Below are 27,903 nucleotides of genomic sequence, written 5' to 3' on the forward strand. Positions count from 1 at the left end.
AGTTAGATCCTCATGCAGCCAATCAGAATCAGGATGCGAATAAACGGACCAATCAGAGCGCGGGGTACTCTTTATAAACCGCCTCCAGCTTCAGGATGGAGCTCAGTTCTGTTTAGGTCAATCTCGATCGAGTGTCTGAGATGCTAATGCTAATCAGCTAAACTGTGATTAATAAGCAGATTTGTCATAATTCGTCTTCTTTTTCTGTAACGGCGTCGGTTTAGAATAATTAAGCAGTTGAAAAATGACCACGACCACCACGTTTAAAGGTATGGACCCGAAGGCCAAGAGCAGCTCCAGGTAAAAAATGATGCTCAAATGCTAAATGCTAATTCACAACCTAGCTTTCCTAGGTTAGTCAGCGTTTACATACACATTTTCTTGTATCTTTAAAAATACGTTTACTGAATATTGGACATTTCTTTAAAAACATAAGCTATATATCCGCTAACCAGGAAATGCCAGCATCACCATGCGTCTGAACAGCATCATGATATAATAGCACCTGCTGTAAAATGTAATTGTTATTAATTGTTATTAAACTAAGATTACATTATGCGGAAAATCAAGATTATTATTAATAAGTAAACGTGTTTATTTGGTTAAGGAGTGTTGCTTTTGGCTGTTTTACTGCTCAGCTTGTTCTATTGTTTCTCCTGACTGCAGCATTGCTTTCACTCTCATTCATCTCATGGTTCCTTTATTGCAGTGGTTAATTTATCAAAAAGGTGTCATTATGTCACCGTAAATCATCCCAAAAAAAATAACAAAACCTTTTTCAGCAGTCGTAAATGCACTGGGGTGTTTCAGAAGTGATGCTAAAATGTCAGTAGCTGTGTATTTATTGACTGGGTGGGGTTCAGCCTTTGTCTGGTCCAGAAGATCACACAGACCTGGTCTGGCTTTTGTTCTGTATTGTCATCAGATTTATTATTTAAGTGCAATAAAAATCAACAGTTAGTTTTGATGCTCCATTGTGCATTTTTTAAGAGACTTGTGATTAAGCAAACTGTACAAACCCTGTTCCTGAGGATTTGACATTAGGGTAGTGACTGTCTCACTATACAAAAAAACCCTCTGCTTCAGTTTTGGACACAAGATGAAAAACGTTGCATGTATTGTGTAGTGATGTGTGGACATGAGTTTGCAATTTCAAAGCATGTTGTAATACGAACACCTTGTGATGTGGTCATGACTAGGGCATGTTTCTTTATTTTACAGTGGTTATTTCAGCTGTTTAGTATCTCATTCATGTGTGTTTTTAATGTTTGGTTTCTTTACCTTGTATTACAAAGAGCACAAAAAGCACCTGTATCCAAAGATACATTAAACACACTTTAGTGGCTTTAACCATTCACTGTACATTGTACCATTTGATTGTGCTGTACCACTGTGACTTGGGTTTATTTTGTAAGTGAATGATTAAAAAACATGTTTTACTTCTTAGATGATCAGTATGGGGGTGTTGAAACTTCTAGGATGTTTTTGAATTCTATAGCATTAGTACCTAATAGTAATTTGGGCGGCACGGTGGCTAAGTGGGTAGCACTGTAATCCACGGCAAAGCTTGTTTGACTGTAGACATTGTCACTTGTGTTCCAGTTGACACATTTCCTCTTAACATAATGTTTGGGTTTTCTTTCTTGACATTGGTAGGTGATGTTAGATGTTGTGATGCACTGTTACTGTGTTGTAAATTGACGTAATTGGTGAAGGAGTTTTTTGGTCATGAAAAAAAAAAACATGAACGACATGAATTACTTTTTTACTTGCAAAACTGGGAAAGCATAGAATCTGAATGAACATAGAACAAAGTAGAATGCCTTTGTCATATATACAGTGGGGCCAAAAAGTATTTAGTCAGCCACTGATTGTGCAGGTTCTCCTACTTAGAAAGATGAGAGAGGTCTGTAATTTTCATCATAGGTACACTTCAACTATGAGGGACAAAATGAGAAAAAAAAAATGCAGGAAATCACATTGTAGGATTTTTAAAGAATTTTTTGTAAATTATGGTGGAAAATAAGTATTTGGTCAATAACAAAAGTTCAACTCAATACTTTGTAACATAACCTTTGTTGGCAATGACAGAGGTCAAACGTTTCCTGTAAGTCTTCACCAGGTTTGCACACACTGTAGCTGGTATTTTGGCCCATTCCTCCATGCAGATCTCCTCTAGAGCAGTGATGTTTTGGGGCTGTCGCTGGGCAACACGGACTCCACAAATTTTCTATGGAGTTGAGGTCTGGAGACTGGCTAGGCCACTCCAGGACCTTGAAATGCTTTTTACGGAGCCACTCCTTCATTGCCCGAGCGGTGTGTTTGGGATCATTGTCATGCTGGAAGACCCAGCCACGTTCCATCTTCAATGCTCTCACTGATGGAAGGAGGTTTTGGCTTAAAATCTCACGATACATGGCCCCGTTCATTCTTCCCTTAACACGGATCAGTCGTCCTGTCCCCTTTGCAGAAAAACAGCCCCAAAGCATGATGTTTCCACCCCCATGCTTCACAGTAGGTATGGTGTTCTTGGGTTCTTCTTCTTTCTCCAAACACGACGAGTTGAGTTTTTACCAAAAAGTTCCATTTTGGTTTCATCTGACCACATGATATTCTCCCAATCCTCTTCTGGATCATCCATATGCTCTCTGGCAATCTTCAGACGGGCCTGGACATGTACTGGCTTAAGCAGGGGGACACGCCTGGCACTGCAGGATTTGAGTCCCTCTTGGCGTAGTGTGTTACTGATGGTAGCCTTTGTTACTTTGGTCCCAGCTCTCTGCAGGTCATTCATCAGGTCCCTCTGTGTAGTTCTGGGATTTTTGCTCACCGTTCTCATGATCATTTTGACCCCACGGGATGAGATCTTGCGTGGGGCCCCAGATCGAGGGAGATTATCAATCGTCTTGTATGTCTTCCATTTTCTTACAATTGCTCCCACAGTGGATTTATTCACACCAACCTGCTTGCCTATTGTAGATTCACTCTTCCCAGCCTGGTGCAGGTCTACAATTTTCTTCCTGGTGTCCTTCGACAGCTCTTTGGTCTTGGCCATGGTTGAGTTTGGAGTCTGACTGTTTGAGGCTGTGGACAGGTGTCTTTTATACAGGTAACGAGGTCAAACAGGTGCCATTAATACAGGTAACGAGTGGAGGACAGAAAAGCTTCTTAAAGAAGGAGTTACAGGTCTGTGAGAGCCAGAAATCTTGCTTGTTTGTGGGTGACCAAATACTTATTTTCCACCATAATTTACAAATAAATTCTTTAAAAATCCTACAATTTGATTCCCTGGATTTTTTTTCCTCATTTTGTCTCTCATAGTTGAAGTGTACCTATGATGAAAATTACAGACCTCTCTCATCTTTCTAAGTAGGAGAACCTGCACAATCAGTGGCTGACTAAATACTTTTTGACCCCAATGTGTATATATATATATATATATACAGTGTATCACGAAAGTGAGTACACCCCTCACATTTCTGCAAATATTTCATTATATCTTTTCATGGGACAACACTATAGACATGAAACTTGGATATAACTTAGAGTAGTCAGTGTACAACTTGTATAGCAGTGTAGATTTACTGTCTTCTGAAAATAACTCAACACACAGCCATTAATGTCTAAATAGCTGCCAACATAAGTGAGTACACCCCACAGTGAACATGTCCAAATTGTGCCTAAAGTGTCAATATTTTGTGTGACCACCATTATTATCACTGCCTTAACCCTCCTGGGCATGGAATTCACCAGAGCTGCACAGGTTGCTACTGGAATCCTCTTCCACTCCTCCATTATGACATCACGGAGCTGGTGGATGTTAGACACCTTAAACTCCTCCACCTTCCACTTGAGGATGCGCCACAGGTGCTCAATTGGGTTTAGTCCATCACCTTTACCTTCAGCTTCCTCAGCAAGGCAGTTGTCATCTTGGAGGTTGTGTTTGGGGTTGTTATCCTGTTGGAAAACTGCCATGAGGCCCTGTTTTCGAAGGAAGGGGATCATGCTCTGTTTCAGAATGTCACAGTACATGTTGGAATTCATGTTTCCCTCAATGAACTGCAGCTCCCCAGTGCCAGCAACACTCATGCAGCCCAAGACCATGATGCTACCACCACCATGCTTGACTGTAGGCAAGATACAATTGTCTTGGTACTTCTCACCAGGGCGCCGCCACACATGCTGGACACCATCTGAGCCAAACAAGTTTATCTTGGTCTCGTCAGACCACAGGGCATTCCAGTAATCCATGTTCTTGGACTGCTTGTCTTCAGCAAACTGTTTGCGGGCTTTCTTGTGCGTCAGCTTCCTTCTGGGATGACGACCATGCAGACCGAGTTGATGCAGTGTGCGGTGTATGGTCTGAGCACTGACAGGCTGACCTCCCACGTCTTCAACCTCTGCAGCAATGCTGGCAGCACTCATGTGTCTATTTTTTAAAGCCAACCTCTGGATATGACGCCGAACACGTGGACTCAACTTCTTTGGTCGACCCTGGCGAAGCCTGTTCCGAGTGGAACCTGTCCTGGAAAACCGCTGTATGACCTTGGCCACCATGCTGTAGCTCAGTTTCAGGGTATTAGCAATCTTCTTATAGCCCAGGCCATCTTTGTGGAGAGCAACAATTCTATTTCTCACATCCTCAGAGAGTTCTTTGCCATGAGGTGCCATGTTGAATATCCAGTGGCCAGTATGAGAGAATTGTACCCAAAACACCAAATTTAACAGCCCTGCTCCCCATTTACACCTGGGACCTTGACACATGACACCAGGGAGGGACAACGACACATTTGGGCACAATTTGGACATGTTCACTGTGGGGTGTACTCACTTATGTTGCCAGCTATTTAGACATTAATGGCTGTGTGTTGAGTTATTTTCAGAAGACAGTAAATCTACACTGCTATACAAGCTGTACACTGACTACTCTAAGTTATATCCAAGTTTCATGTCTATAGTGTTGTCCCATGAAAAGATATAATGAAATATTTGCAGAAATGTGAGGGGTGTACTCACTTTCGTGATACACTGTATATATATACAGTGTATCACAAAAGTGAGTACACCCCTCACATTTCTGCAGATATTTAAGTATATCTTTTCATGGGACAACACTGACAAAATGACACTTTGACACAATGAAAAGTAGTCTGTGTGCAGCTTATATAACAGTGTAAATTTATTCTTCCCTCAAAATAACTCAATATACAGCCATTAATGTCTAAACCACCGGCAACAAAAGTGAGTACACCCCTAAGAGACTACACCCCTAAATGTCCAAATTGAGCACTGCTTGTCATTTTCCCTCCAAAATGTCATGTGATTTGTTAGTGTTACTAGGTCTCAGGTGTGCATAGGGAGCAGGTGTGTTCAATTTAGTAGTACAGCTCTCACACTCTCTCATACTGGTCACTGAAAGTTCCAACATGGCACCTCATGGCAAAGAACTCTCTGAGGATCTTAAAAGACGAAGTGTTGCGCTACATGAAGATGGCCAAGGCTACAAGAAGATTGCCAACACCCTGAAACTGAGCTGCAGCACAGTGGCCAAGATCATCCAGCGTTTTAAAAGAGCAGGGTCCACTCAGAACAGACCTCGCGTTGGTCGTCCAAAGAAGCTGAGTGCACGTGCTCAGCGTCACATCCAACTGCTGTCTTTGAAAGATAGGCGCAGGAGTGCTGTCAGCATTGCTGCAGAGATTGAAAAGGTGGGGGGTAAGCCTGTCAGTGCTCAGACCATACGCCGCACACTACATCAAATTGGTCTACATTGCTGTCACCCCAGAAGGAAGCCTCTTCTGAAGTCTCTACACAAGAAAGCCCGCAAACAGTTTGCTGAAGACATGTCAACAAAGGACATGGATTACTGGAACCATGTCCTATGGTCTGATGAGACCAAGATTAATTTGTTTGGTTCAGATGGTCTCAAGCATGTGTGGCGGCAATCAAGTGAGGAGTACAAAGATAAGTGTGTCATGCCTACAGTCAAGCATGGTGGTGGGAATGCCATGGTCTGGGGCTGCATGAGTGCAGCAGGTGTTGGGGAGTTACATTTCATTGAGGGACACATGAACTCCAATATGTACTGTGAAATACTGAAGCAGAGCATGATCCCCTCCCTCCGGAAACTGGGTCGCAGGGCAGTGTTCCAGCATGATAATGACCCCAAACACACCTCTAAGACGACCACTGCTTTATTGAAGAGGCTGAGGGTAAAGGTGATGGACTGGCCAAGCATGTCTCCAGACCTAAACCCAATAGAACATCTTTGGGGCATCCTCAAGCGGAAGGTGGAGGAGCGCAAAGTCTCGAATATCCGCCAGCTCCGTGATGTCGTCATGGAGGAGTGGAAAAGCATTCCAGTGGCAACCTGTGAAGCTCTGGTAAACTCCATGCCCAGAAGAGTTAAGGCAGTTCTGGGAAATAATGGTGGCCACACAAAATATTGACACTTCAGGAACTTTCACTAAGGGGTGTACTCACTTTTGTTGCCGGTGGTTTAGACATTAATGGCTGTATATTGAGTTATTTTGAGGGAAGAATAAATTTACACTGTTATATAAGCTGCACACAGACTACTTTTCATTGTGTCAAAGTGTCATTTTGTCAGTGTTGTCCCATAAAAAGATATACTTAAATATCTGAAAAGATATACTTAAATATCTGCAGAAATGTGAGGGGTGTACTCACTTTTGTGATACACTGTATATATATATATATATATATATATATATATATATATATATATATATATATACAGTGTATTCACAAAAGTGAGTACACCCCTCACATTTCTGCAGATATTTAAGTATATCTTTTTATGGGACAACACTGACAAAATGACACTTTGACACAATGAAAAGTAGTCTGTGTGCAGCTTATATAACAGTGTAAATTTATTCTTCCCTCAAAATAACTCAATATACAGCCATTAATGTCTAAACCACCGGCAACAAAAGTGAGTACACCCCTAAGAGACTACACCCCTAAATGTCCAAATTGAGCACTGCTTGTCATTTTCCCTCCAAAATGTCATGTGACTCGTTAGTGTTACTAGGTCTCAGGTGTGCATAGGGAGCAGGTGTGTTCAATTTAGTAGTACAGCTCTCACACTCTCTCATACTGGTCACTGAAAGTTCCAACATGGCACCTCATGGCAAAGAACTCTCTGAGGATCTTAAAAGACGAATTGTTGCGCTACATGAAGATGGCCAAGGCTACAAGAAGATTGCCAACACCCTGAAACTGAGCTGCAGCACAGTGGCCAAGATCATCCACCGTTTTAAAAGAGCAGGGTCCACTCAGAACAGACCTCGCGTTGGTCGTCCAAAGAAGCTGAGTGCACGTGCTCAGCGTCACATCCGACTGCTGTCTTTGAAAGATAGGCGCAGGAGTGCTGTCAGCATTGCTGCAGAGATTGAAAAGGTGGGGGGTCAGCCTGTCAGTGCTCAGACCATACGCCGCACACTACATCAAATTGGTCTGCATGGCTGTCACCCCAGAAGGAAGCCTCTTCTGAAGTCTCTACACAAGAAAGCCCGCAAACAGTTTGCTGAAGACATGTCAACAAAGGACATGGATTACTGGAACCATGTCCTATGGTCTGATGAGACCAAGATTAATTTGTTTGGTTCAGATGGTCTCAAGCATGTGTGGCGGCAATCAGGTGAGGAGTACAAAGATAAGTGTGTCATGCCTACAGTCAAGCATGGTGGTGGGAATGCCATGGTCTGGGGCTGCATGAGTGCAGCAGGTGTTGGGGAGTTACATTTCATTGAGGGACACATGAACTCCAATAAGTACTGTGAAATACTGAAGCAGAGCATGATCCCCTCCCTCCGGAAACTGGGTCGCAGGGCAGTGTTCCAGCATGATAATGACCCCAAACACACCTCTAAGACGACCACTGCTTTATTGAAGAGGCTGAGGGTAAAGGTGATGGACTGGCCAAGCATGTCTCCAGACCTAAACCCAATAGAACATCTTTGGGGCATCCTCAAGTGGAAGGTGGAGGAGCGCAAAGTCTCGAATATCCGCCAGCTCCGTGATGTCGTCATGGAGGAGTGGAAAAGCATTCCAGTGGCAACCTGTGAAGCTCTGGTAAACTCCATGCCCAGGAGAGTTAAGGCAGTTCTGGGAAATAATGGTGGCCACACAAAATATTGACACTTCAGGAACTTTCACTAAGGGGTGTACTCACTTTTGTTGCCGGTGGTTTAGACATTAATGGCTGTATATTGAGTTATTTTGAGGGAAGAATAAATTTACACTGTTAGATAAGCTGCACACAGACTACTTTTCATTGTGTCAAAGTGTCATTTTGTCAGTGTTGTCCCATGAAAAGATATACTTAAATATCTGCAGAAATGTGAGGGGTGTACTCACTTTTGTGATACACTGTATATATATATATATATATATATATATATATATATACAGTGTATCACAAAAGTGAGTACACCCCTCACATTTCTGCAAATATTTCATTATATCTTTTCATGGGACAACACTATAGAAATAAAACTTGGATATAACTTAGAGTAGTCAGTGTACAACTTGTATAGCAGTGTAGATTTACTGTCTTCTGAAAATAACTCAACACACAGCCATTAATGTCTAAATGGCTGGCAACATAAGTGAGTACACCCCACAGTGAATATGTCCAAATTGTGCCCAAATGTGTCGTTGTCCCTCCCTGGTGTCATGTGTCAAGGTCCCAGGTGTAAATGGGGAGCAGGGCTGTTAAATTTGGTGTTTTGGGTACAATTCTCTCATACTGGCCACTGGATATTCAACATGGCACCTCATGGCAAAGAACTCTCTGAGGATGTGAGAAATAGAATTGTTGCTCTCCACAAAGATGGCCTGGGCTATAAGAAGATTGCTAACACCTTGAAACTGAGCTACAGCATGGTGGCCAAGGTCATACAGCGGTTTTCCAGGACAGGTTCCACTCGGAACAGGCTTCGCCAGGGTCGACCAAAGAAGTTGAGTCCACGTGTTCGGCGTCATATCCAGAGGTTGGCTTTAAAAAATAGACACATGAGTGCTGCCAGCATTGCTGCAGAAGTTGAAGACGTGGGAGGTCAGCCTGTCAGTGCTCAGACCATACGCCGCACACTGCATCAACTCGGTCTGCATGGTCGTCATCCCAGAAGGAAGCTGACGCACAAGAAAGCCCGCAAACAGTTTGCTGAAGACAAGCAGTCCAAGAACATGGATTACTGGAATGCCCTGTGGTCTGACGAGACCAAGATAAACTTGTTTGGCTCAGATGGTGTCCAGCATGTGTGGCGGCGCCCTGGTGAGAAGTACCAAGACAACTGTATCTTGCCTACAGTCCAGCATGGTGGTGGTAGCATCATGGTCTTGGGCTGCATGAGTTTTGCTGGCACTGGGGAGCTGCAGTTCATTGAGGGAAACATGAATTCCAACATGTACTGTGACATTCTGAAACAGAGCATGATCCCCTCCCTTCGAAAACTGGGCCTCATGGCAGTTTTCCAACAGGATAACGACCCCAAACACAACCTCCAAGATGACAACTGCCTTGCTGAGGAAGCTGAAGGTAAAGGTGATGGACTAAACCCAATTGAGCACCTGTGGCGCATCCTCAAGTGGAAGGTGGAGGAGTTCAAGGTGTCTAACATCCACCAGCTCCGTGATGTCATCATGGAGGAGTGGAAGAGGATTCCAGTAGCAACCTGTGCAGCTCTGGTGAATTCCATGCCCAGGAGGGTTAAGGCAGTGCTGGATAATAATGGTGGTCACACAAAATATTGACACTTTGGGCACAATTTGGACATGTTCACTGTGGGGTGTATTCACTTATGTTGCCAGCCATTTAGACATTAATGGCTGTGTGTTGAGTTATTTTCAGAAGACAGTAAATCTACACTGCTATACAAGTTGTACACTGACTACTCTAAGTTATATCCAAGTTTCATGTCTATAGTGTTGTCCCATGAAAAGATATAATGAAATATTTGCAGAAATGTGAGGGGTGTACTCACTTTTGTGATACACTGTATATATATATATATATATATATATATATATATATATATATATATATACAGGTGTACAGTACAATGAAATTCTTTCTTTCTTCACATATCCCAGCTTGTTTTTGGAAACTGGGGTCAGAGCGCATGGTCAGCCATTGTACGGTGCCCCTGGAGCAAACAGGGTTAAGGGCCTTGCTCAAGGGCCCAACACTGTCTGCATGGCAGAGCTGGGATTTAAACTCTCGACCTTTCAGTTAATAGCCCAAAGCTCTACCCACTAGGCTAACACAGACACAAACTTTTGCCTGAGACTGTAAGTAGTTTCTGTTATTGTAGCTGATTATTGTCACCGTGCGACTGTGTCAGTAGCCATCCAGACAACGTCACAATTAAGTTCGCAGATGACACCACCCTGGTCGGACTTATCTGTAATGGCGATGAAACGGCATATAAGGAGGAGGTCCAAGGGCTAGTGGGGTGGTGCGCAGACAACAACTTGGTCATCAACACCTCAAGACCAAAGAACTAATTGTAGACTTCAGGAGGAGGAAGTCTGAAATGCATCCAATTTGGATTAACGGGGAGTGTGTGGAGAGGGTACCCAGCTTCAAGTTTCTGGGGGTGCATATGGACGCAGACCTCCAATGGAGTTCTATTACCTCGGCGGTAGTGAAGAGGGCCCAGCAGCGCCTCCACTTTCTGAGGATCCTCAGGAGGCTCAACCTGAGGAAAGATCTGCTGACTGCTTTCTACCGCTGCTCCGTGGAGAGTGTGCTGACCTATTGCATCTCTGTGTGGTTCTCCAGCTGCACCACAGCACACAAGAAGGCCATACAGAGGGTCATCAACACCGCCCATAAAATCATTGGGCACCCTCTCCCATCACTAAAGGAGCTCTACAGCACCCGCTGTCTCAGGAGGGCACACAAAATTAAAAAAGACAGCACACACCCAGGGTACCGGATGTTTGAACTGATGCCCTCGGGTAGACGGTACAGGCAAATCAAAACAAGGACTAATAGACTGAGACAGTTTTTACAACAGGGCCATAGCTCTGTTAAACACAAACATGTGACGCATCATGTGTCATTCAACGGGTATTGTGCAATTGCAATTTCATTCACTTTAATGGGACATGTGCAACTTATAATTTAAAAAATGTAATTGGACATTTATTGGACATGTGCAATAGCTTCTTTTCCTGCTTCGGTTTTGTTTAAGTGCTTTTTTTTATATTTATATTTGTATATGCTAGTACTATTGTTTGCTGTGGTTGTTTTTCCTTGCACCGAGAGGGGGGGGGGGTTGTATTTCAATTTCGTTGTATAAGTGTACAAGTACAATGTGCAATGACAATAAAGGATTCGTATTCGTATTGATTGTCTGTGTGTGTTGGTTCCAGAGTGCTGCAGCCACCAGGCGGAGGCTCCAACATCTCCTTTGGCTCTGAAGAGGAGAAGGCTGCTCCCCGCAAAAACAAAATGGCATCCAGTATCTTTGCAGAACCGGAAGACCCTCATGCTCATCGAAGGAACAACCCTCCAGGTACAGGTTTATGTGGAGCTGTTTACGTACTGAATGCACTACTAATGCAGAAGGTCTTCAGGTACCTGCTGTCTGAATTATACTGAGCAAGTTCCTCGTCTAAAATATGCTTCTGTAACTTTAGTGATGACTAGAGGAACTTTGTTCCACGCTGAGTGTGTTTATAAGACTACGAATATTTGGACAACTGCAAGAAATCAAATAATTTATTTCTGTCCACTTCAGAAATCTGATAAAAGAAAGCTCCTCTTACCAAAGACGTGCCACTTTTCAGTAATGAAGCTGAAGCTTATACACCCGTCAGCCATAATGTTAAAACCACACATCAAATCTGACAGGGGCTCCACCTGTGGTATTTGGTACCAGGATATTACTAGCAGGTCCATCGTCTTCTGTGTGTTGTGAGCTGGATCGTCCTACAGTCCATGCTGGTTCCAAGGGTAAACGGTGCAGCCATGCTCTGCCATCCACATAATGTTGGAGAAAACTGACTTTGTCAGACCAGTTGATCTTCTGTTGCTATGATGTCTAGTGCTAATGTCTGTGTGCATGTTGTAGGTGCTTTTACGGTGGTCAGGAGTTTGCATGAGCACTTTGACTGGCACAGTCACATTTACCTCATCACCAGGGCTAAAATCATCTGCAGTTTAAGCCACAGTAGATCTTTTATTGGTCTGTATCAGACGCCATAGCCTTCATTTTGTCTGGCATCAGGGAGTCTGTCGTCCAACAACCTTTTGGCAGTTGGTGGCTCTTCCCTCCTCTGAAACTGTACGAAATGGAGCCAAAAGTAGGACAAACCTATACTAGAATGGACAGTCGACTAAACCAAACCATCCTCACAAAGATGCCGAATCGGACACTCCAAGCTAACGCACATGCATCTCCTCACTAGGGAAGATGCTCCAACCTGCCATCGATGTAAAGAGAGACTAACAATCAAACACATACTGATAGACTGCAAAACGAGACACGAAATGTGCTTAAATCTACAGCACCAGGGAAAATAATGAATTTTTTAACATATTTAAATGTAAAACATATTTTATAATTCGTTTTAAATGACACAAAGTGAAGAAGCAACTTATATCGCCGTATAAATGACCCCAGCTCAAACTAATCAATCAATCCCTCCTCTGACCAGTGTCACTGGGTACACACCACATCTGCCTCTGACACCCCTTCCTGTTTCAGAAATCCTTTAACAGTTTGAACCTAATCAAAGTCCTGCAAGTCTTTATGCTCTCCAGATGCTGCATTCAGCACCTGAACTATGAGTTAATACCATCAGCTCAGCGTCTGATTATCCCCTCACGTTGCCATGTCTATTATTCATAACATCACTCTTACCATGAGTAAAGCTCTTGGTGCTGACATGGTGCAGAAAGTCAAACACCAGCACTGCAGTGAACGCTGTTGGTTCATTTACATGTTCTAATTAGGGCTGTCGAAGTTAACGCGATAATAACGCATTAACGCGACCTCAATTTAACGCGATTAAAAAAATTAGTGCCATTAACGCAAATTCTAGTTCATGTTGACACTTGACTGGTAGAACAAACGTTTTAATGTCGGACTTGCCACCGTTTTTCATTTGCGGTTTGTTAACATAATGTAACCGATCGTGGTAGTGATGTACTTGCATAATAAAGAAATAAATACACGCTATATTCACAAGTTGTCGGGAGCAGAACACTTTATTACACTTAATTAACTTCTTCTTCTGTACCGAATACCGGAAAGCTGAGTCGAGCACGTTAGTTCATGAACTATGGAAGCCCCAAAGGGTCAAAACACACTCACTTCGTGTAGAAACGTCCATCAAACCATTGTCACGATACAACCACAGAAAAGTCTGATACAATAACTACGCCTTATCCCACCTAAAGCACCGCTGATCTACAATGTTTGCTGATGGAGAAATTCTAACCTACAATCTGACATTTACTGCCTAGTATGTGAGTGAATAAACTCCCTTACAGTTTTCTCTTGTCCCAGCAGTTTTTAACATCAGTACATTTAGCATAAAATGTGTTCACCATTTTAATTGTAACATTTCACTTAAAAATCCTTGTTTTCTATAACATTTACACAGATTTTTTTTAATGCGATTAATCGCGATTAACTATATGAAATTCTGAGATTAATCGCGATTAAAATTTTTTAATCGTTTGACAGCCCTAGTTCTAATATAAGGGTCTCAATAACCAACCTTTTAGTCCAACTGGCTTTTCGATCGGTTTAATGAACATAAAAGGATGAAATGTTTTAGAGTTTAATCATTTTCTTTTTATTATTAATTTTTTTATTGTTTGGTTGAGTCTTCTCGAGGTTCTTGTACTCCAACGGTTAATTATGGTGTCATTTTATACACCAGGTAGTTCTGCCATGGAATCTGGACGAATAAAACACGCATATTTAAAATTGTCGAGTCTGCAGATCTCCACTGCCAGTGGGTGACAGATGGCTGACTGAAACCAAAGCATGTTTGAGTGTATGTTAAACATGTGTGCACCAGCAGTGCTGAACTGAGCAGCCACTAGAAACTACATAACATTGCAATAAACATTCAGCAGATTTTAATGGATCTTGTTTAAAAAGACACTAAAACAAGGATCATTTTTGGAAAGTAACTTACTGAACCACAAGAAGTTACACTGTCCCTTTTAACAAATTAGTTTACTGTCTGACACCTGTGGACTTTCATTATCACTTTACTGACGTCCATGTAACCCTGGAGATCAGATTCTTGTCTGATTTCCCGTAGTCTGTGCATGTACTTATGCCATGAACCCCCTGGTGTCTTAGCTTTCACTTACCCAGTTTCAATAAAACCCTTCCTGAATCGTTTACTGTTTCACCCTGGGATGAAATGGCAGGAAATTAAGTCTTAAACAATGCAGAGGAAATGTTCTCATGGATCAGCCTGGTGACCATGAGCGAGTGAGCTTGTTATTATTTCCAATTATTACATTCTAATGAGTGAACATTGGTGCCTTTGTTTCTATTTTACCTCCCTTGAAATTGTGGTTGGACCTGGATCTTTTCTGATGTGTGACTGTGAATGGCACAAATGACGAGGTATCAGAGCACTTTCAGTATTGATCTTCTGATCACTTAAATTTGGGAATGCAGTGTGACCTTAGTCTGAACAGAATTCATGCAATGTAATGTAATGTAGTAAAGCTACACAACTCAGATGATGTGAAAGGACTTAAACATGGCATAATCAAACACTGATCTTAGAGCAGAGATGTTCCCAATGAAACTTTGGTCTAAATAATCAAACTCTCACTGCATGTCTTATTAATAATCTCAAGTCCAGCTTGCTCTTTTGGGTTCTGATTTGTTCTTGTTGAAGCTTCCAACTTGGGATGTTGCATACATTTTGTGCAGGATGTTTCTGTGCCCTTACATTACAGCCAGGTGTGAGAACATCTTTTGGATCATGGTGCTTTACATCAACGTTTTAAGTGGCCATCTGAACCTCATTATCCGAGCGATTCGTGGCTCGTCCCTCCTAGGACCCCCCACAGTCGGTGGGTACTTATTATGGCTCCCTGTCACACTCCATGCTGGTTGGGAGAAATACTTCAACCCAGTTGTCTGGTCATAACGATGTGGTCCTTATCAAAGTTTTTTTATGTTGGATAGGGGGTGGCTTTAAAGTTTTGAATAAATACTGTATATTTTCACACTACAGTAAATCGATATTTTAGATGCCGCACAAATACTCTCACCTCTCAAAAACATTCTGGTGATTATTTGGCAGGTTTAATTTTCCCATTGGCGTTATGCTCCACAATGTATTTGTAAACTGTTTGGATGCTTTTCTGCTGTGCACCCAGTGTTTCCACATTCCATAATAGTAGTGCCACCATTGCTGCTCGTGCCACCATGCTGCTTACCCTGGCATTCTGATTAAAACAGAATGTGTGATTGGCTGGAGGCCTTCTAATATCATCATGTTTGCAGCAGCTGCTTGAAACAAACACAAATATTTATTCTGCCTTTGATCACATCTGCAGGTGGGAAGCCTACAGGTGTGTTGTGTGGGGAACCATCAGCACCACTGAGGAGGTGTGCCCAACCTGCCAGTCAAAACAGTGAGGCACAAGATGAACCTTCATCTGAGGTGAGATGTGCACACACACACACACACACACACACACACACACACACACACACACACACACACACAACACAGACTAAACACAAATGGGGACACACACAGACTAAACACAGAGACCAAACACATGCTTAAAACACACAAACTCAGCAAATACAGACAAAACACACAAGTCACTCTTGCAGCTTACAGCTTTTATATCAGGTGGCACAGTGGCTCGGTGGGTAGCACTGTCTCCTCACAGCAAGAAGGTCCTGGGTTTAATTCCCAGGTGAAGCAGTCTGGGTCCTTTCAGTGTGCAGTTTGCATGTTCTCGTGTCTGCATGGGTTTCCTCCGGGTGCTCCGGTTTTCTCCCACATCCAAAGACGTGCAAGTGAGGTGAATTATAGATAAAAAAAATTGTCCGTGTTTGACATTAAACTTGAACGGATGAATCTTGTGAAACTAGTAACTATGTGTTCTGTCATAAATGTAACCAAAGTGTGAAAAACATGTTAGTAATTATACAATTTAATTAATATAGCTTTTATATGAGTTTATTTTATTACATTTACACTTTTTCTCATTTATTTACAGAATGGAGACAATGGTACAACACATGATGGTGAGTACATGCCCATAAATGCAAAAGTCACTGTCTGTAAAGAGTTTGGAATGTTCTCCTCATGTCAGTACAAGTTTTATTCCTGGGCACTCCAGTTTCCTCACAAAACCATGTCACTGACTAAACTGGCTGCACTAAACTGTTGCCATGTGTGAGCTTCTGCTGCTCTGTGATGGGTTTGTGCCCCATCCAGGGTGTTTCCTCCATGCACACTGTGTTTCTGGCTGGACTTGTGTCCACTGCGATTTTAATCAGGATGACTGACTATAAACCGAAGATTCTGAACTTTGGAGATTTACATGAATAAAATGAAATGAGTCACTACCGTCCTGACCCATTCAAGCTTAGTATGACCCCCCCTCCCAGTTTGTCATTTCATGTTCATGTCTGTTTATTATTTTCATTTTTTTAAATTTTATTCTCTGGTTTCTCTTTGTTTTTTATCATCTCTTATCATCTATACCTACAGTACATCTGCTTCATCCTGTTTATTATTGTCCCACATCTTTGTTTAGCCTTAATCTCACTTCCTCATTTTTGTGTTCCTGCTTTTTTTTTTCTATCATCAGGCTTGCAGTTTATTCCTTTTGTTTTTTACTTCTGTTATTTGCTTTTTTATTTACCCTATTTTATTTATGTCCAAATCGAAGTGCCTTGTGCTCATGCCTGCAGGTTTGCTTTACAGCACATAGGTGGCGTCATTTAGAAACAATTGCTCTAAATTTTCACTCTCTAATTTCACCTCTTATTTTTGGGAGAGAAACCAGTCAGTGTTTCAGAAATCTTGAGTTCACATCCATGACATATTTGTGTTTGTTATACTGAATGTAATGCATTTTATAGAGCACGAACCTCCTAAACTCCACAGAGCCTTCAACAGGTCCAAAACGATCACATTTCTTACATTACAGCATATCTGGAGCATAGGTCACAAATACAACCCACTGACGTACTGTTTTCTAGTGTAGAATCTCTGTATGGACCCGCTGTCATGAAGCGTTTATTTTATTTACTGTTTAATTACATTGGTATCAAAATTACATGAAGTAATGATAAATTAGAAATATTCATATTCTGCTTACTCATGTGAGGGAAATCAGCTGTTCCTCAGGCTAAAGATTATAAAACGTCATTTCATTTCAAAAACAATGTTGAATAAAATACAAATTAAAAACAATAGAGTTTTGAGATTTATATTCATATTTATGTTCCTTTATTTATTTTGAATTCTAAGCTTGACCAAAGTTTCATGATCATTATAGGTCAAATAACACAACAAATTAAAAATATCTTGTAAAAGTAAACAATCGAAGCTTCAGATTAGGACTTGATGGAATGTAAACAAACAAGCTAAAGGGACGTGTTCACACAAGCAGGTCAAATTCACAAATGTATTTATCTGATTTTAGACTAGTGGTGCACAATACATTTGTTTTTCTGGGTAACAGTGTTTAATGTGACGATAACTAAAACAGCTTAAGGTGGGTATAACTGCAAAATCTTATTCTGTGTATTTTTTATCTTTTCTTTTTTATTTCCCCCCTTGGCCGGCACAATGGCTAGGTGGGTAGCACTGTCGTCTCACAGCAAGAAGGTCCTGGGTTTGATCCCCAGGTGGGGCGGCCCGGGTCCTTTCAGTGTGGAGTTTGCATGTTCTCCCTGTGTCTGCGTGGGTTTCCTCTGGGTGCTCCGGTTTCCTCCCACTGTCCAAAAACATGCAAGTGAGGTGAATTGGAGACACTAAATTGTCCATGACTGAACTGAACTAATTAATCTTGTGTAATGAGTAACTACCGTTTCTCTCATGAATGTAACCAAAGTGTAAAACATGATGTCAAAATCCTAATAAACAAATATTTCCCCCCTTTATCTCCCAATTTAGTCATTTCCAATTACCAGTTGTCTGCTACCACTTACACAATCTCAGTCTGATCAAGGAAAGCTGGATCACCACATGCCCCCACCAACATGTGTCCAATCTGTGGCCACTTCTTGTCACTTGCCAGTGTTTGGTGCACTTACAGGGCTGTATTGCTCTTTTCACTGCATTGTCAGGACCAAAAACAAACCACAAAGGTGTGGCTGTATCAAACTGTGGCTAGGTTTTAAAGATTAGGGCAGTAAAACGATATAATATGAAAGCCGCCTGGAACTACCTTACTTGAGGTTAGCAGCTGACATGACGTTATGAATCAAACAAACAAACCCTCCTTGATTGGCGGAAGAGACGCCTGTGCAGAATGCAGGGGCGAGAAGAGGAGGGCTGTGCACGTGTCTGAAGAGGCGTGTACAGCGACGTGCTCTCCTCAGATGCAATCTGGTATCCTTCAGCAGCGGAAGACAAAATTGAGTGTGCTAAATCGGGAGGAAAATGGGGAGAAAATGCATAAAAAAAATTAAAAAAAGATTGGGAAAAAAACGTATCGTGAATCGTATCACATCGTGGGTAGAGTGTATCGTTACATCCCTAATTTGAATTATAAGCTGTAAATAGAAAGAAGCATCTGCCAACCCTTTGTTTGAGCAAGCTCCGACTTATGTAACTTTAATTTCTCTTTGCACTGTTTGCATCTGTGGCATTGCAAAGAAATCCAGCAGCTGTTGAACGCCAGGTCATTGTTACAAAAGCCTACTTCCTGCCTGGTCCTCCTTATAATTGTTTTACTCGACACGCTCTATAGCAGGCTCTGCTTGCACGTAGGCCTATTCATTTATGACAGATCTGCAACAGGAAGTGTGTTTGGCATTGAGACACTGAAATTGGTTTAAATTGGAACCCTAGACTTTGCAACTCTCCCAAAATGATACAGAACTGATTTTATAATAGACATTTCCTAGAGGAGTTTGGAAAATCCACACATTGTGGGTGGTTTTATGGACTTGATATTAAAATGTACATTGGAATGGGGATAAGTGGGTCATTCAAAACATCCTGGTTCTCCAACAACCCACCCCTTCCTTTTCACACCTACACACACATATGAACACAGCTTGTAGTGTATTAATATGCATCAAAATCAGAAAACATCTGCACTGTGTTAAAACATCATACAATATCAGTTCCCTCCTTTATCTCATGACCTTCAGGGTATTTTGGGTAAACATGTTCCTTTAACTGATAGAGCAGCTTGTTTGTTTAGTTTTTAAATGTGGAGTTTTGTTTTCTTATAAGTGTAGACCTTCTTAACAATACTTCACAAGCTGATTACTGTTTTATCATGCAACAACATGGCATACAGCAGTGGGTTGGCATCCTGTCCAGTGATTCGGAACATTTAATTCATGGCTTTGGGATCCAGGTTTTGTTTTAGTGTTCGAATAGTGTCGCTCCTATGACTTGCGTCCTTGTGAAGCGCAAGCACAGTCTCGAAGTATTTCAGTGATCAGACCATTTCCAAACCCAAACCCTGTCAAACATCTGTAGCAAGACCTGAAGGTGGCAGGTCATAGACATTCTCCATCCAATCTGACTGAGCTTGAAAGGATCTGCCATAAAAAAAAAATGGGATAAACTGCCCAAATCCAGATGTGCAAAACTTGTAGAGGTGCATACAGCTGTAATTGCTGCCTCACGCGATTCGGTGTTGAATAGTCTGAATACTTTAGTGAATAAGAGATTTCATCAGAAGTTGTGATGTTTTCACTTAGTAATCCTGAATGATTGAAGGTAGATTGGTGGTGACAATGAAAATTATATCCATTCAAAATGGATGACAGAAATTTTTTTGACACTACGTCACAGGGGCGTTCAGTACTGGGGTGTTTTTTCATGTTTTGGGCATCTTTTCTAGTTTTGTGACTGCACTTGCAGCAACTAATGGAGTTCCAAATAGTCTAAACAATGAGTGCCTGAATTGCATGTTGCTTTGAAATCTTACAGATAACGGCATTCTTGATCATGTCATAGATTCACCTGTACAGGTCGGCTTGTATTTGTATTCAGCCACTTCAATGTACTTTTTTCGCTGTAGATCACTCAGCAAGACTTTATTTGGAACGTATTTTTTGGTGCTGCTGTGCCAGGTATTTTCCTAACCAAAGCAGAGCCTGCGTCTGTTGACATGCAAATCAGATTTGATCATGTGACTGATCACAATCAGATACTCGGCATCATTGTGAGGTTTGGACAGGGTGTAAAATGACTCCAAATCTCACCAGAAAGCTGAATTAACATGAATTAAAGTGTTTGGAAGGCACTTCTGCACAATACAATTTGTTAGTGGACGTGGAAGTGGCTAATCTGCTTTGAAATATGGAGATATATTTCAGCGGTCACAGTGCCTGAACTGTTCTGAAGAAAATGTGCTGTTCCTACATGACGTATTTTTAATGAATGTCCATGTTTGAACATGTAGAGCACTAAAAGATGGCTCAGTGTTGTCAACAGCATGACTGTGTGATCAGAGTGCTATTAGTGGCTAGACTGACCTGCCTGCAGTTTAAAAATTTGTCCTACTGACATACTTTGTGGTTCTTTTTTTCAAAAGGAACGGTGATGTAACAGTGTGAAATGCTCATGTCTCAACATTTTGAAAACTTGTAGACATTGTAGGGAGGAGGTCATGCTTTCTGGTTTTATTAGTAATGTATACCTCATACTAACCCTTTAGGAGTTGCTAGATATAATAAATAAACACACATACACTGATGAGGCTTAACATTATGACCACCTCCTAGTTTCGACACTTACTGTCCATTTTATCAGCCCCACTTACCATATAGAAGCACTTTGTAGTTCTACAATTACTGACTGTAGTCCATCTGTTTCTCTACATACGGTTTTAGCTTGCTTTCACCCTGTTCTTCAATAGTCAGGACCCTCACAGGACCACCACAGAGCAGGTATTATTTAGGTGGTGGATCATTCTCAGCACTGCAGTGACACTGACGTGGTGGTGTGTTAGTGTGTGTTGTGCTGGTATGAGTGGATAAGACACAGCAATGCTGGATTGAGAATAGTCCACCAACCAAAAATATCCAGCGAACAGCGCCCCGTGGGCAGCGCCCCGTGGGCAGCGTCCTGTGACCACTGATGAAGGTCTAGAAGATGACCAACTCAAACAGCAGCAATAGATGAGCGATTGTCTCTGACTTTACATCTACAAGGTGGACCAACTAGGTAGGAGTGTCTAATAGAGTGGACAGTGAGTGGACACAATATTTAAAAACTCCAGCAGCACTGCTGTGTCTGATCCACTCATACCAGCACAACACACACTAACACACCACCACCATGTCAGTGTCACTGCTGTGCTGAGAATCATCCACTGTTTATGGCATCACTGTACCTGAGGTCAACAAGTGTGGCTGAAACACTTGTATCTATGTTAGGAGGAATGGCCTAAAGTATTTGAACACAAGCAAATGATGGTGACCTCTCTGTGATCTTTTCAGCTATAACAACATTCACTCCTCTGTGGGGGTTTCTCACAAAACTTTAAAGTATGTCTGTTGAAATTTGTGCTCATTAAGTCAAGAGATTATTTGTTTTGCTGGGCAGTGATGGGTAAAAAAAAAGCCTCAATTGGGGTGCTTGAGTGGTGCAGTGGTATAACACTAGCACACCAGTGTTGACATCTTGAACTTGCAAGTTTGTATCTCAGCTCTGCTACCTGGCTCATCCGAGGGTGGGAATGTCAGAGGGGTTTCTTTATGACTGCTGGCTGATTGATGGAGCCTGCACAGAGACCAGGGTTAATGGAGATTTGTGCACGACTCTCCATGCGCAGTACGGATCTTCAAGTGAGTGCCAGTGAAAAGAAGTGGCTATGGCACACATTAGGGGGTGTGTGTTAGTCACAGCCCTTCTTTGGTCAGAGTGGTCAGCAGCAGTAGTGGAAGCAAAATGTGATTGGGTAATTGGATATGACTAATTTGGGAGGAAAATATGGAAAAATGCATAAATGAAAGAAAAAGCTTGATGCAATAGATCATTTCAGAGCTGTTCAGTAGGGTTGAGGTCAGGGCTCTGCCAGTGGAATTTATTTAAACCAAACTTTTCAAATTGTCCTTATAGATCTTGCTTTGAGTACAGGGACACAGTCATGCTGGAACAGGAAAGGGCCTTTCCTAAACTGTTGCTTTCTACTTTGGAAACATATAGTTTCCTTTTGTTATAGCTGTTGGCAATTCTTGTGGCTGAAACATATAAATATAATGTGTATTTCTTCATTATTTTAGTTACTGATCCATATGCATGTTCTGTAGATGTTTCATACATAATTCCCTGGATATGACAGATAATTAAGTTAAATAAATGTAGTACTTTGTTACTGAGGTGAAATAATTCCATTTGTCTTTTTGTCTCATTGTGTTGGGGTAGAAGTATAGAAGAGGAAGGAAATTTGAAAAAAGGAAGTGACAAAGCGAGACATGCAAGCATAGCACATTCTAAAAAACAAATGTAGTTCAACATTATTAAAGATTAATAAAAACTTTTTTGGGAAGTTCAAAAGCTGAAATGATTCTGAAAGTGTACAAACTGCACAAGCAGCAAAGCAGCACAAACTGACTTTTTATTTAAGACTTTTTTTCTTGTGCTGAAAAGCAAAATCATGGCAACCTCTAAAAGTCTTGTGCTCTGTGCATGTGATGATTATTTACCCTAAAACATGCTTGCATCACGTACATCTTCGCTTGTATAACTGGAGAGCGCTGATGGTTCTGAAGTGCTCTGCTTCTCTTTTTTGGGTGTTAAACACCAAAACTCACAGTGCTCTGATAGTGTTTGTCCCCTCTCAGAATTGAAATGGTTTTAGAACCTCATATCAAATGTAAAATAAAACAAGAACGAGGACACATACAACTTTAAAATAATCACTTTATTTATTGAAGGACAAAGGTTATGCAACATCTGTTACCTGTGTGTGTGTGGGGGTGGGGGTGGGTGGGTGGTTGAGTTTGTACCTGTTACCAACTGGTTTTGCCACTGGTTTAAGCACCTCCCTTTTGATAGTTATGCCAAGTTCACACTACACGACTGTCGAGTTGTTCACATCGCTGTACAGTTCACACTACACAGCTTGATCTGTTGTAATCTCTTCCACACTACACGACTGATCGGCGATAGGGGTTCACATACTACACGATCTATCACCAGGAGGAGTCTGTCTGTCTGTCTGGTCCACCACAGTACGTTTTGGGAAACTATATTATGCCCCTGTTCCACATATTTACTTCTCCTTCCTGGGTTTCCCTTCTGTATCTCGCTTTCACAACAATCACAACCTGATTGCAACACCTTTTGCACTACATTATTTCCAATGCTGACATGTCCAGATATTTAGCATGCTAGATATTTTTCTTAAGTCTGCAAGCACTCTGCATGTTGTTTGAATTGAGTCGTTGAACAGTTTACACAGGAATTTTTGCTTAAAGATTTTTTTGGTGTTGCTTTTAATTTTGTTCTATCAAAGTTTGTCTGATTGGTCGGAATGCTTGTGTGTGGAGTTTTGACACGTTTGCTTCTTTTTGCTGCTTTTTTGAAGCTCAGTGAGGTCTGTAGGAACGGAGATAACTATCAAGATCCGATTTTCGAGCCACGAGTGAATGCTGATTGGCCTCTGAGCTGCCACCTCTAGCGGTGACCTGTCGGCAAGCGAAAGTCAGGGCAAAAACGTGTACTGTGAAATGGGCATTAGAGCTTCACAGTGCAGAGATTTTGACCCTTCTTTGCCGAATTACTCTAATTCAACCACATTGAAGGGCTTTCAAGCATAAACTTCCCTCTCTCTTTTTTTATTTTATTTTTTATTTTATTTTATTTTTTTTGAGCCATTCACTGTTAGACTTTCTCCTGTACTTGAGATTGTTGTCTTGAGCTTGAGATCCTGCACTGATTAGACCGTCTTGCTCAGGAATTTTTGATAAAAAACAATTCCTTCAACGGATCCATTAATTATAGCAAGTTGCCCAGTCCATGAACCAGAAGAGCACCCCCACTAAATCACAATACCACCAGCACGTTTCACAGTTGGTATGATGTTGCGTGTGTTTTTTTTTTTTTTTTTTTTTTTTTTTTTTTTTTTTTTTTTTTTTTTTTTTTTTTTTTTTTTTTTTTTTTTTTTTTTTTTTTGGTTGGGATAGGTTACATCAACACCAGGGCTCATGTCTGAAATTTTTGAACAGTGATTTTAGGTGTGGTGAGGTGTGACTAACTTGAATAAATATGAATGATAAGTCATTTATTCCAATTAATGCAAAGTGAAAATAGATCCCTGGTAGAACAAGTTTGCTTCAAACACTTTGTACTTACTACTACTCATCCGATTCACCAAGAAAAAGTATTTAGACACCAAATCAATAGTGTTAGTAATTTGTCGCAAAGTTTTGAACAGTTTTATGTTTCAAGGCATCTACAGTACAGTAAAAATGAATTCACCTTTTGCTGCAATTTGGTACATTATGGCCAGTTTCTCTTGATCAGTTGGGATTTCAGTTTTCCAAGGTTACATTAATTCTTCATGAGATGAATGACAGGACCAGGCAAGCACATTCACATGGACACAGTCTTTTTATTGCTTTATTTATTGTTGTATTCTGTCAAGATTCTCCTCTGTGTCCTGATAACTTTGCTCCATTCATGTTTCTTTTGATGACATTATGCTCCAGTAGCATTTGCAGAGAAGCTGCTTCGATTTTGGTGTTTTTGCGATCATCGAATATGTGACCTTGCCTGCCCTAAACACGAACAGAAGAATTGTTGCCTTAACACTTTTGTTTTGGTTTTAATTTTGTTCTATCAAAGTTGTTCTGATTGGTCTGAATGCTTGTGTGTGGAGTTTAGACGTGTTCGCTTCACATTGCTGCTTTTGCAACAGAGAAGTTCAGTGTGGTCTGTAGGAACGGAGATAATTGCAGATGCTGCAGTTGACTGCTTACTGTTTTTTTCCCCCTCCCCATTTCCCTCCCGATTTAGCACACACAATTTTTGTCTTCCGCTGCTGAGAGATACCAGATTGCATCCGAGGAGAGCACGTCGCTGTACATGCCCTTTCCGACACTTGCACAGCCCTCCTCTTCTCGCCCCTGCATTCTGCACAGGCGTCTCTTTCGCCAATCAGGGTCCTTACACAGCGTATGAAGTTCCACCCACCCACGCATAGTCCGGCCCCCACCCTGCAGATACGGTGGCCAATTAGTATCTGCTGCAGGCACTGCCAGTTATACCTGCTAGATGGCGCCCAGTCGACTGGAGGCAACACCGAGTTTAGAACCGAGGAGTTCAGAAACTCTGTGCTGGTGTGAAAGTGGAATATCCCGCTGTGCCAGCCTTCAGGCTGTCCAGCAACTACTTTCTTGTGACTGCTGTTTTCTGTCTTACATTTCTTATCATGAGTCTGAGAGCAGGTTGGAATATATATTATAAATATTTGTGTGCTGCTGCACTCCTGGGGATGATTTATGTTTCCATGAAAGTTTCCACTTGAAAGCAGTTGTATTGACAGTAAATCTGAAGGTGTTTGCTGTAGCTCTTTGCTTCTTCTTGCTTCTAGCTCTTTGCAGTGCTTCTTTACAGCAACCAGTGGTGGATTCTCAGAGATATGTGCAGCAGCATTGGAGAGCCACCATATCTGACCTTCCCTCGCTCAGACATGTCCAATTGTGCCACAGCACATAAGAGCTCGGACTGTCTGTTGTTGGGCTGGTGTATTAGATTGCTGCATCGTTTATAAAAAGATTGCTACAAAATTGAAAGACTGGGTGTAATTGAAGTGGACTTTTCTGCAAGTAGAATGTTGAGTATTTGTTTACTCTCAGACTAGTGTACGTTCCACTGCTGGTCTCAAACTGTCCTCTTAAATCCCCCTGAGCTTGATCTGTGATGAGTCTGTGCTCCAGAACCTCAGATACAGCTTTAGTAATGCTTTAGTAATGTTCTCTATGTTTTATCATAACATTTCAACTTGCATGTTAGGTTCCTTAGTCTTAAAGTATTAACTGTAAAGAAAAATGTGGAAAAACCTGATCCCATAAAACTACCTTTTAAACATGGTGAATGTGTTTCTAGAAAAGGGACGTGCTTGAGATGAAAAAGGAAGAGGTGCTGTTACTCATTAAACTAAAAAAAAAAAAAAAAAGATAAACTTTGAACTGCTCCTCACATCAAAACTCCACTTAACTCAGAAATAAAACACAGCTTGAAGCTGTATAAGGATTAAGAATAAGTTCTCACAGACTGAGCCTCCTTTATTCCTCAGTTAATTTGGCTTGCATGTAAATTTTTGTGGTTATTTGCACCAGTGGGCAAAACTGGCAGCAGCAGATCGTTCTGTGTGTCCAGCATTATTGTGTTATTTTTTTACTTGAATGAACCAGCTGAACTGATTATGGATTGCATCCTGGGCTCATTTCCATGTTTTACTGTTGCTTTATCCTGGTCGTGGTCGAGGTGTTTGCCTGGTTTCTCTTGAATCATTTGGCGCAATGCAGTAACACACCCCAGACACCCCGGTCACCCCCAAGACATAGCCAATTGTGTCTGTATGTAAAAGCCCATCTGGCCAATGGCACTGCTGGAAGTTTGAACCCTGGATCTTAGGGCCAGTGGGCTAGCGTAATTAACCATTGTGCCACCCGAGCACCTCATGAGTGATGAGTAACAGTTATCTTATACCTCCTAGCATAAATACAAATAAATACTAGGTTTGGCTGTTGCAACTCTTCACTTTTATTACTTCACCCCCCCCATCTGACACACACCGGCACCAGGTACATCTTTTTACCTGCCAGTGGCAGAGCCTCACAGAGAGCTGTACCTCTCATGGAGAGACATGCTATGAACTTTACAAATATTGCAGTTGCAGTCTCCTTGATCCGACAGCAGTTGCACAGCACATGGAATTTCAAAAGCCAGCAAATTCCTTGTCCAAGTGTGCTAGTCTGCTGATCTCCTCGGCCGGCTTAGGAGTGGTCCAAGTGGCAGAAATTTGTAAGGAGGAATTAGAAATGATTAAAGTGCAAGGGGGAAGGAGGAGAAAATGTGAAAGTGTTGTAATTTTATTTCATCTTCTCACATCTGGAATAATTCTAATGACAGTTTGAGTAAATTAATGATGTATTATTTTTATATCATGTCTTACAGAGAGTGTTGAAAACTTGGAGATGAACCAGACGGAGAAATCTCCTCCCCCTGATTCAGCTGAGAAACCCTCTGGTCGCAGGAACCCCCCCGGAGGGAAGTCCTCCCTTATTCTGGGCTGAAATAGTTCTTTCTCTGTAGTTGATTAAGCAGAGCTTCGTTTACAGCATCGGATCAGCCTCTACAGCTCAGCATGACCGAACATGGTCCAAGTGTAAGGGGTGACATGATCTCCCTATTCACCTCCCCTGTACACCCAAACAAACTCCTTTTTACCCTGTATTATCCTTTTCCTGTCTGTTTTCCATCACTATGAAGGTATTATGGAGAGGATGTGAGTTCTTCCCTAATCCTCTTGCTGTATGATTATATTTAATAGTGTATTCAGGACACATCGAGTCCTGTACACACTTTTATCTGTATGTGTGTCTATGGCATGTTTACTTTGAATGAACATTTTTGCAGCTGAATGTTTTCCGGTTCAGTCTTGTCTCTTTTGTCTCTGTGTAAATGGATTGAAAATGTTTGTGTTTGTTT

At 41.6% G+C, this 27,903-nt stretch overlaps 1 protein-coding gene across 1 annotated transcript; it reads left to right on the plus strand.

The window, feature by feature from the left end:
• The first annotated feature begins 122 nt into the window (after positions 1-122).
• Positions 123-27,903, plus strand: jpt1a (Jupiter microtubule associated homolog 1a). Its single transcript, XM_062996559.1, has 5 exons — positions 123-300; positions 11,410-11,552; positions 15,581-15,687; positions 16,259-16,286; positions 27,370-27,903. The coding sequence occupies exons 1-5, from the start codon at positions 245-247 to the stop codon at positions 27,486-27,488; spliced, it is 453 nt and encodes a 150-aa protein (XP_062852629.1). The 5' UTR covers positions 123-244; the 3' UTR covers positions 27,489-27,903.

Source organism: Trichomycterus rosablanca, chromosome 6 (assembly GCF_030014385.1).
Source record: "Trichomycterus rosablanca isolate fTriRos1 chromosome 6, fTriRos1.hap1, whole genome shotgun sequence".
Taxonomy (NCBI): Eukaryota; Metazoa; Chordata; class Actinopteri; order Siluriformes; family Trichomycteridae; genus Trichomycterus; species Trichomycterus rosablanca.

Coding starts and splice junctions, on each gene's coding strand:
- jpt1a (XM_062996559.1), top strand. CDS start 245: ATGACCACGACCACCACGTTTAAAGGTATGGACCCGAAGGCCAAGAGC. Junction 301..11,409: donor AAGGCCAAGAGCAGCTCCAG/GTAAAAAATGAT, acceptor TGTTGGTTCCAG/AGTGCTGCAGCCACCAGGCG. Junction 15,688..16,258: donor AAGATGAACCTTCATCTGAG/GTGAGATGTGCA, acceptor ATTTATTTACAG/AATGGAGACAATGGTACAAC.